This window comes from Triticum aestivum, chromosome 2B (genome assembly GCF_018294505.1).
Source record: "Triticum aestivum cultivar Chinese Spring chromosome 2B, IWGSC CS RefSeq v2.1, whole genome shotgun sequence".
Classification (NCBI taxonomy): Eukaryota; Viridiplantae; Streptophyta; class Magnoliopsida; order Poales; family Poaceae; genus Triticum; species Triticum aestivum.
In genome coordinates, this window is record NC_057798.1 from 49198742 (window position 1) to 49209881 (window position 11140).

The following is an 11140-nucleotide window of genomic DNA, read 5'->3' on the forward strand; positions in this document are numbered from 1 at the left end:
TTGCTTTTCTCCCCTGAGAACGACATGCTCCCGGCCGCGAACGAACGAGCGAACGTACCTCCGTCCGTCCGTCCATGTCTTGTGTGCGCACAAGATCACTTCCTTTCTCCAGGGTTTGGTGGCGATAGAGAAAATAAAGTTGAGGCGCAGTGTAGGTGCACCCTCTCCAACGGGGATCTCCCAACACACTAGGATAGTGGCACCCTCACCAACAAAGCGTCCGCACCAGCCCAGCCACCTGACCCCCGACCTAAGGCCCCATTACATATGCCCTCCTCTACCCAACACAACACCAGCTCGACGCCTCGACCTCGCTCCCGCACCGCCATGAGCTACCTCCTCTCCTACATCTCCAAGATGCTCTGCATCAGGACGCCGTCCTCGTCGGAGGAGGCGGCGGCGAAGCGTCCGGCGGCCGGCGAGGAGTGCTGCGTCTGCCTCTCGAGGATCCGCGCCGGCGAGGCCACGCGGCGGCTGCCCTGCGAGCACGCCTTCCACCGGGACTGCGTCGACCGGTGGCTCGCGCTCTGCAAGCGGACCTGCCCGCTCTGCCGGGTGTACGTCGCCGACGGCAACGGCGGCGGAAGGCAGGCCGCGGCCAAGCACGCCGGCGAGGGCGCCCTGGCCGACGACCTCGTCATCTGGTTCTCCACCATGCTCGTCCCAGGGTTCTGAGACGACGATCAAGGATGATGTTTCTTTTTGCTCTTCGCTCCTCGTGTTTATTTTCTCCTTTGAAATGATGGCGACGCATGACGCATGTAGCTAGGGTTGTAGGTAGCAAACGTTTTCGCATGCGGATCGTCGGCGAATGGGCTCCTGCAAATTTTGTATTCGAGGTTTATCGTCGCTTTACGAATGTGGGTGTAAATAAGAAGCATGATTGGTCTTCTACTAACCTTAATTTGGATACATATGCATGCATGGTGTGTGTATATATATATATGTGTGTGTATTATACTCACTGCATGGAAGGTTGGCAAAATATTAATATTTCAAACTTTATCCATCGCTGTAAAGCTCTACTCCGCGACTAACGCGTTGCCTTTGGAGATAAAGAAACAGAAACTTTTGCACGTTCTTAATTTTAGTCCCGCCTTTTGGAGCACAAAAAAATTAGTAGGGGTGGTTGGGCCATAACCAATTCGACCATACACTAATCTTTCCTGAAAGAATTCATTTTTTGTAATGAATACTTCGGTTAACACGAAGAAAAAGAAACCGCTTTTATGACGGGCCGAAATAGGAGAACATAGCTATGTTAGGGCATCTCCAGCCGCGCCCCCAACAGGCCCTCCCCAGGCGATTTTGCCGCGCCGGCGCCAAAAAAGGCCCCAGTCGCGCCCCCAGAAGCCCGTTTTTCGCCGGCTCGGGCCAAAACTGGTGTCGGCGGACCCAGGCCGAACCCGGCACCCTGGGGGGCGCTTGGGGAGCCGGCAGAAGCGAAAAAGGCGCGTGGGCCCGCCCTGGAAGCGCACCGAGGGCCTTTTCCCGCCGTTTCTTGACGCTTTTCCCTCGCATCTCTCCCGCTCGCTCGCTTCCCTCCCGCCATTCTCTCCCTTTCTCCCGCCAAACCTCCTCCCGCTCGCCGCGAAGAAACACGCCATGCCGCCGAGGAAGTACGCCATGTCGCGCGCGACGGCAACCGCGACTGGCACCGTGGCCCAGCCGAAGCAGAGGAAGCCGAGGGCGCCGCCATCGAAGCCACCGGGCCTGTCGAACGCCGAGTGGAGGGTGGAAGTTCAGCGGCGTGAAGCATTCACCGGGCCTGTTGCGTACGTTCGCCATGTATCGGGGCGACAACCAAGACGCCGAATACAAGCACCTCCACGTCTACAAGCGCATTGACAAGTGCGAGAAGTGGGCGGAAGTCCGACGTGCCCTCGACAAGGCCAAGGAGACATACAAGCCAGACGCGACGACTCCGGGCGCGTCAGAGGGACGGCCGGACAGCCACAAATTGGCAAAGAAGGGGAAAAGCGTCGACACGGCAACCGCGCGAGTGCAGGAGTCCATCGAGCATTGCCTCGCCGACGCCCAGGCACGGGCCATCCTACGCGAAGAGAAGACCGAGGTGCGGTGGTCGTCGCTAATGAAGAACAACGCCATCAAGCTCGACCTGCTCCGGACGAACGTCGCCGCGAAGAAGAGGAACACCGACATGGCTTTTCTGATGAGCGGGGCGGACATGCTCCAGAGCAACGACGAGAAGCTCAAGGCGTGGTACCTGGTGCAACGCGGCCTCATCCTGAACGAGCTGCCGACGGCAATGCCGACGACGCCGACGACGCCCACGACCACACGGACGCCAAGCCCGAACGACACATCTACATCGCCGCCCAGCAGTGCCGAAGCCGCGCCGACGCAGCCCTGCACCGAAGCAGCTCCGACAACGACGAGCCCGCGCACGCCGACTCCGCCAACGCCTGGAGCCGACCCCGCCGAGTGAATCGGTGCGCACGGCGGCGCTCTATTTTTTGTAATGCCAGACTACGTCCGTACGATCGGCGTCTTTTAAGAGCGGGAGCGACCAAGTTTGAATTTTCCGCATCCTGAGGCCGGCGCGTGGGGGCGTGGCTGGGAGCTAGGTCGCCCCCAGGGGCCGAACTAGCACCGGCACGCCCCCAGGCCGCTCTATTTAGGCGCCCTGGGGGGCCGAACGGCTAGAGATGCCCTTAGCAAGAGAGGGCAGAAAAGAATAAAGCTTTACCTTGGATGGCCGCGGGTGTAAAAAAATTTGGCTCCGGTGAGGGAGGGGCGATGACGTGGACACGCCTTTGGCTCGCTTCAATGCTTGTAGTCGTCGCTAGGTGGTCTACGGATCTAGATGTACATACTCCCTCCGTCCGAAAATACTTGTCATCAAAATGGATAAAAAGGGATGTATGCAGAACTAATATACATCTAGATACATCCCCTTTTATTTATTTTGATGACAAGTATTTCCAGACGAAGGGAGTAACTTTTATTATTTCCGGTGTTCGTTGTACTGCCATGATTGAGGATGAATAGATTGGATGTTTTCCCGAAAAAAAAATGCCGAGAGAGTAATAACCTACTTGTAAATTGTTAGGGCATGTATAATGATGCTATCTTAGGAGTGTCATGTAGGATAAATGCTGAGGTGGATGGGAGAGAATTCAAAAGAAAAAGCTTATCTTCTCTTATTTAAGAAATCATCTCTTAGCATAATATGTCTCACCATGTTTATAGGAATAGCTAGTTATTGCCATCTAAATAACATGCAAGCCTTTAGATAAGACTATCTTATCAATCACTATAAATGCCTTACGAAGCGTAACAAACTCCATTCTCCCTCTTAATTAATGAATGAGGAAAAATGACTAAATAAAATAAAAATGACATACTCACACACTTGCACCCAAGCCAACACCACAGCTACATGTCTGAGGTGCGATTGCTTTTTGAGAAAACACAATGTTTTTTATGAAAAGGCCTTCCTCACTAGCTTTATTAGAACTTAAATAATGCTCACATCGTCTGCTAAATATTTAGCAATAAAAACTGTAGGTGCATCCACCCATACAGAAGGAGTGTTTACACGTCCCCACTTAGAGCAACTCTAGCAGACCCCGCATCCCGCCCCGACCCGCAAAATAACCGCCAAAATGCGGGTCGGGGCCGAAAAAGCATCCTGATCAGAACCCGCATCCCGCCCCGGCCCGCAATTTTTTTTGGGGCGCGGCAAATTCTCCGCCCCAACCCGGGAAAACGCGGGTCCCCCTCTCCCCCCGCGGCTGCGGTGCCCTGCATATAAGCGGAAGCGGTTGGTGGGGGAGGCATTTCATCCCGCTCTTTCTCCCACCAACCACCCCTCCCCCCTCGCGCCGACGCCGGCCGCCACCCAAGATTCCGGTGAGAGCAGCCGGCAGGAGCACGCCGAAGGCCTCCACGCGCACAAGGCCTCCCTTCCCTTCCTCCCTGCGTCGGCGGACCACCGGATTTGCAGATCTGCGACGCTTCATCGCCGGCCGCCAGATTTGGCTTTTTTCCGGCCGCCGGTTGCTGCCCCAGGCGATGGAGTGGTCAGGGAGCCTCTCCCGCAGCCCAGGCAAGGGCGCATCGCCGCATGCAGGCGCGGGTTCGTCCGCCCGCCGCCGCCGAAGGTTTGCGTGCATGGACTCGTCCGACCGTCCACCGGGCTTGGTGCTCGCGCAACGTCTTTGTGGCCTACCGATGCCGCTCATACAGTGCGACGACTGCCCGCGCCAAGTGCTGCGGCTCACTTCGGGTACGCCGAAGCACCCCGGATGGGTGTGAAGGAAATATGCCCTAGAGGCAATAATAAAGTTATTATTTATTTCCTCATATCATGATAAATGTTTATTATTCATGCTAGAATTGTATTAACCGAAAACATGATACATGTGTGAATACATAGACAAACTTAATGTCACTAGTATGCCTCTACTTGACTAGCTCATTAATCAAAGATGGTTATGTTTCCTAACCATAGACATGTGTTGTCATTTGATTAAAGAGATCACATCATTAGGAGAATGATGTGATTGACTTGACCCATTCCGTTAGCCTAACACTTGACCGTTTAGTATGTTGCTATTGCTTTCTTCATGACTTATACAAAGTTCCTACAACTATGAGATTATGCAACTTCCGTTTACCGGAGGAACACTTTGTGTGCTACCAAACGTCACAACGTAACTGGGTGATTATAAAGGAGCTCTACAGGTGTCTCCAAAGATAGATGTTGAGTTGGCGTATTTTGAGATTAGGTTTTGTCACTCCGATTGTCGGAGAGGTATCTCTGGGCCCTCTCGGTATGCACATCACAATAAGCCTTGCAAGCAATGTGGCCAATGAGTTGGTTACGGAATGATGCATTACGTAACGAGTAAAGAGACTTGCTGGTAACAAGATTGAACTAGGTATTGGATACCGACGATCGAATCTCGGGCAAGTAACATACCGATGACAAAGGGAACAACGTATGTTGTTATGCGGTTTGACCGATAAAGATCTTCGTAGAATATGTAGGAGCCAATATGAGCATCCAGGTTCCGCTATTGGTTATTGACCGGAAACAGTTCTAGGTCATGTCTACATAGTTCTCGAACCCGTAGGGTCCGCACGCTTAAAGTTACGATGACAGTTTTATGATGAGTTTATATGTTTCGATATACCGAAGGTTGTTTGGAGTCCCGGATGTGATCCCGGACATGACGAGGAGCCTCGAAATGGTCGAGACATAAAGATTGATATATTGGAAGCCTATATTTGGATATCGGAATCGTTCCGGGAGAAACCGGGATTTTTCCGGAGTACCGGGGGGTTACCGGAACCCCCCGGGGGTTAATGGGCCTACATGGGCCATGAGGGAGAAGAGGAGGGCCGGCCAGGGCAGGCCACGCGCCCCCTCCCCCCTAGTCCGAATAGGACAAGGAAGGGGGGGGGGCTTTCCTCTTTCCCCTCCCCCCTTTCCTTCTCCACCAAGGCTAGAGGGGGGAGTCCTGCAGGCGCACCCCTAGGGGGCCGGCCACACCTCCCCCCTCCCTCCTTTATATACGGGGGCAGGGGGGCACCTCTAGACACACAAGTTGATCATCGTGATCGTTCCTTAGCCGTGTGCGGTGCCCCCCTCCACCATATTCCACCTCGGTCATATCATTGCAGTGCTTAGGCGAAGCCCTGCATCGGTAGAACATCATCATCGTCACCACGCCGTCGTGCTGACGGAACTCATCCCCGACACCCTGCTGGATCGGAGTCCGGGGATCGTCATTGAGCTGAACGTGTGTTGAACTCGGAGGTGCCGTACGTTCGGTGCTTGGATCGGTCGGGTCGTGAAGACGTATGACTACATCAACCACGTTGTCATAACGCTTCCGCTTTCGGTCTACGAGGGTACGTGGACACACTCTCCCCTCTCGTTGCTATGCATCACCATGATCTTGCGTGTGCGTAGGAAAATTTTGAAATTACTACGTTCCCCAACAGTGGCATCCGAGCCTAGGTTTTATGCGTTCATGTTATATGGACGAGTAGAACACAAGTGAGTTGTGGGCGATACAAGTCATACTGCTTACCAGCATGTCATACTTTGGTTCAGCGGTATTTTTGGATGAAGCGGCCCGGACCGACATTACGCGTACGCTTACGCGAGACTGGTTCTACCGACGTGCTTTGCACACAGGTGGCTGGCGGGTGTCTGTTTCTCCAACTTTAGTTGAACCGAGTGTGGCTATGCCCGGTCCTTGCGAAGGTTAAAACAGCACTAACTTGACGAACTATCGTTGTGGTTTTGATGTGTAGGTAAGAACGGTTCTTGCTCAGCCCATAGCAGCCACGTAAAATTTGCAACAACAAAGTAGAGGATGTCTAACTTGTTTTTGCAGGGCATGTTGTGATGTGATATGGTCAAGACGTGATGCTATATTTTATTGTATGAGATGATCATGTTTTGTAACCGAAGTTATCGGCAACTGGCAGGAGCCATATGGTTGTTGCTTTATTGTATGAAATGCAAACGCCCTGTAATTGCTTTACTTTATCACTAAGCGGTAGCGATAGTCGTAGAAGCAATAGATGGCGTAACGACAACGATGTTACGATGGAGATCAAGGTGTCGCGCCGGTGCTGATGGTGATCACGACGGTGCTTCGGAGATGGAGATCACAAGCACAAGATGATGATGGCCATATCATATCACTTATATTGATTGCATGTGATGTTTATCCTTTATGCATCTTATCTTGCTTTGATTGACGGTAGCATTTTAAGATGATCTCTCACTAAATTATCAAGAAGTGTTCTCCCTGAGTATGCACCATTGCAAAAGTTCTTCATGCTGAGACACCACATGATGATCGGGTGTGATAGGCTCTACGTTCAAATACAACGGGTGCAAAACAGTTGCACACGCGGAATACTCAGGTTAAACTTGACGAGCCTAGCATATACAGATATGGCCTCGGAACACGGAGACCGAAAGGTCGAACGTGAATCATATAGTAGATATGATCAACATAGTGATGTTCACCATTGAAACTACTCCATCTCACGTGATGATCGGACATGGTTTAGTTGATTTGGATCACGTGATCGCTTAGATGACTAGAGAGATGTCTGTCTAAGTGGGAGTTCTTAAGTAATATGATTAATTGAACTTAAATTTATCATGAACTTAGTACCTGATAGTATTTTGCTTGTCTATGTTTGATGTAGATAGATGGCTCGTGCTGTTGTTCCGTTGAATTTTAATGCGTTCCTTGAGAAAGCTAAGTTGAAAGATGATGGTAGCAATTACACGGACTGGGTCCGTAACCTGAGGATTATCCTCATTGCTGCACAGAAGAATTACGTCCTGGAAGCACCGCTGGGTGCCAGGCCTGCTGCTGATGCAACTGACGACGTTAAGAACGTCTGGTAGAGCAAAGCTGATGACTACTCGATAGTTCAGTGTGCCATGCTTTACGGCTTGGAACCGGGTCTTCAACGACGTTTTGAACGTCATGGAGCATATGAGATGTTCCAGGAGTTGAAGTTAATATTTCAAGCAAATGCTCGGATTGAGAGATATGAAGTCTACAATAAGTTCTATAGCGAGGAGAATAGTTCTATCAGTGAACACATACTCAAAATGTCTGGGTATAATAATCACTTGATTAAACTGGGAGTTAATCTTCCTGATGATAGTGTCATTGACAGAATTCTTCAATCACTGCCACCAAGCTACAAGAGCTTCGTGATGAACTATAATATGCAAGGGATGGACAAGACTATTCCCGAGCTCTTCGCAATGCTAAAGGTTGCAGAGATAGAAATCAAGAAGGAGCATCAAGTGTTGATGGTCAATAAGACCACCAGTTTCAAGAAAAAGGGCAAAGGGAAGAAGAAGGGGAACTTCAAGAAGAACAACAAACAAGTTGCTGCTCAAGAGAAGAAACCCAAGTTTGGACCTAAGCCTGAGACTGAGTGCTTCTACTGCAAGCAGATTGGACACTGGAAGCGGAACTTACTAATGTATACGTGAACAAAGGTATATGTGATATACATGTTATTGATGTGTACCTTACTAATGCTCGCAGTAGCACCTGGGTATTTGATATTGATTCTGTTGCTAATATTTGCAACTCGAAATAGGGACTACAGATTAAGCAAAGATTGGCTAAGGACGAGGTGATGATGCGCGTGGGAAATGGTTCCAAAGTCGATGTGATCGCGGTCGGCACGCTACCTCTACATCTACCATCGGGATTAGTTTTAGACCTAAATAATTGTTATTTGGTGCTAGTGTTAAGCATGAACATTATATCTGGATCTTGTTTGATGCGAGACGGTTATTCATTTAAATCAGAGAATAATGGTTGTTCTATTTATATGAGTAATATCTTTTATGGTCATGCACCCTTGAAGAGTGGTCTATTTTTATTAAATCTCGATAGTAGTGATACACATATTCATAATGTTGAAACCAAAAGATGCAGAGTTGATAATGATAGTGCAACTTATTTGTGGCACTGCCGTTTAGGTCATATCGGTGTAAAGCGCATGAAGAAACTCCATACCGATGGACTTTTGGAATCACTTGATTATGAATCACTTGGTACTTGCGAACCGTGCCTCATGGGCAAGATGACTAAAACGCCGTTCTCCGGAACTATGGAGCGAGCAACTAATTTGTTAGAAATCATACATACCGATGTATGTGGTCCAATGAATATCGAAGCTCGCGGAGGGTATCGTTATTTTCTCACCTTCACAGATGATTTGAGCAGATATGGATATATCTACTTGATGAAACACAAGTCTAAAACATTTGAAAAGTTCAAAGAATTTCAGAGTGAAGTAGAAAATCATCGTAACAAGAAAATAAAATTTCTACGATATGATCATGGAGGAGAATAGTTGAGTTACGAGTTTGGTTTACATTTGAAACAATGTGGAATAGTTTCGCAACTCACGCCACCCGGAACACCACAATGAAATGGTGTGTCCGAACGTCATAATCGTACTTTACTGGATATGGTGTGATCTATGATGTCTCTTACTGATTTAGCGCTATCGTTTTGGGGTTATGCTTTAGAGACGGCCGCATTCACGTTAAATAGGGCACCATCAAAATCCGTTGAGACGACACCTTATGAACTATGGTTTGGCAAGAAACCAAAGTTGTCGTTTCTTAAAGTTTGGGGCTGCGATGCTTATGTGAAGAAACTTCAACCAGATAAGCTCGAACCCAAGTCGGAGAAATGTGTCTTCATAGGATACCCAAAAGAGACTATTGGGTACACCTTCTATCACAGATCTGAGGGCAAGATTTTCGTTGCTAAATTCGGATCCTTTCTAGAGAAGGAGTTTCTCTCGAAAGAAGTGAGTGGGAGAAAAGTAGAACTTGATGAGGTAACTGTAATTGCTCCCTTATTGGAAAGTAGTTCATCACAAGAACCGGTTCCTGTGACAACTACACCAATTAGAGAGGAAGCTAATGATATTGATCATGAAACTTCAGATCAAGTTTCTACTAAACCTTGTAGGTCTACCAGAGTAAGATCCGCACCAGAGTGATATGGTAATCCTATTCTGGAAGTCATGTTACTTGACCATGGCGAACCTACAAACTATGAGGAAGCGATGATGAGCCCAGATTCCGCAAAATGGCTTAAAGCCATGAAATCTGAGATAGGATCCATGTATGAGAACAAAGTATGGACTTTGGTTGACTTGCCCGATGATCGGCAAGCCATTGAGAATAAGTGGATCTTCAAGAAGAAGACTGGCGCTGATGGTAATGTAACTGTCTACAAAGCTCGACTTGTTGCAAAAGGTTTTCGACAAGTTCAAGGGGTTGACTACGATGAGACTTTCTCACCCGTAGCGATGCTTAAGTCTGTCCGAATCATGTTAGCAATTGCCGCATTTTATGATTATGAAATTTGGCAAATGGATGTAAAAACTGCATTCCTGAATGGATTTCTGGAAGAAGAGTTGTATATGATGCAACCGGAAGGTTTTGTCGATCCAAAAAGTGCTAACAAAGTGTGCAAGCTCCAGCGATCCATTTATGGACTGGTGCAAGCATCTCGGAATTGGAATAAACACTTTGATGGTGTGATCACAGCATATGGATTTATACAGACTTTTGAAGAAGCCTGTATTTACAAGAAAGTGAGTGGGAGCTCTGTAGCATTTCTGATATTATATGTAGATGACATATTGTTAATTGGAAATGATATAGAATTTCTGGATAGCATAAAGGGATACTTGAATAAAAGTTTTTCAATGAAAGACCTCGATGAAGCTGCTTACATATTGGGCATCAAGATCTATAGAGATAGATCAAGACGTTTAATTGGACTTTCACAAAGCACATACCTTGATAAAGTTTTGAAAAAGTTCAAAATGGATCAGGCAAAGAAAGGGTTCTTGCCTGTATTGCAAGGTGTGAAGTTGAGTCAGACTCAATGCCCGACCACAGCAGAAGATAGAGAAAAAATGAAAGATGTTCCCTATGCTTCAGCCATAGGCTCTATCATGTATGCAATGCTGTGTACCAGACCTGATGTATGCTTAACAATAAGTTTAATAGGGAGGTACCAAAGTAATCCAGGAGTGGATCACTAAACAGCGGTCAAGAACATCCTGAAATACCTGAAAAGGACTAAGGATATGTTTCTCGTTTATGGAGGTGACAAAGAGCTAGTCGTAAATGGTTACGTCGATGCAAGCTTTGACACTGATCCGGATGATTCTAAATTGCAAACGGGATACGTGTTTTTTATTAAACGGCAGAGCTGTAAGTTGGTGTAGTTCTAAGCAAAGCGTCGTGGCGGGATCTACATGTGAAGCAGAGTACATAGCTACTTCTGAAGCAGCAAATGAAGGAGTTTGGATGAAGGAGTTCATTTCCTATCTAGGTGTCATACCTAGTGCATCGGGACCAATGAAGATCTTCTGTGACAATACTGGTGCAATTGCCTTGGCAAAGGAATCCAGATTTCACAAGAGGACCAAGCACATCAAGAGACGCTTCAATTCCATCCAGGACCAAGTCCAGGTGGGAGACATAGAGATTTGCAAGATACATACGGATCTGAATGTAGCAGACCCGTTGACTAAGCCTCTTCCACGAGCAAAACATGATCAACAGCAAGACTCCATG

The 11140-nt window shown here is 48.2% G+C and overlaps 1 protein-coding gene across 1 annotated transcript; it reads left to right on the forward strand.

The window, feature by feature from the left end:
- Positions 1-308: 308 nt before the first annotated feature.
- Positions 309-1003, forward strand: LOC123040333 (RING-H2 finger protein ATL66-like). The gene has a single exon (XM_044463209.1). The coding sequence runs from the start codon at positions 328-330 to the stop codon at positions 673-675; it is 348 nt and encodes a 115-aa protein (XP_044319144.1). The 5' UTR covers positions 309-327; the 3' UTR covers positions 676-1003.
- The last annotated feature ends 10137 nt before the right edge of the window (positions 1004-11140 follow it).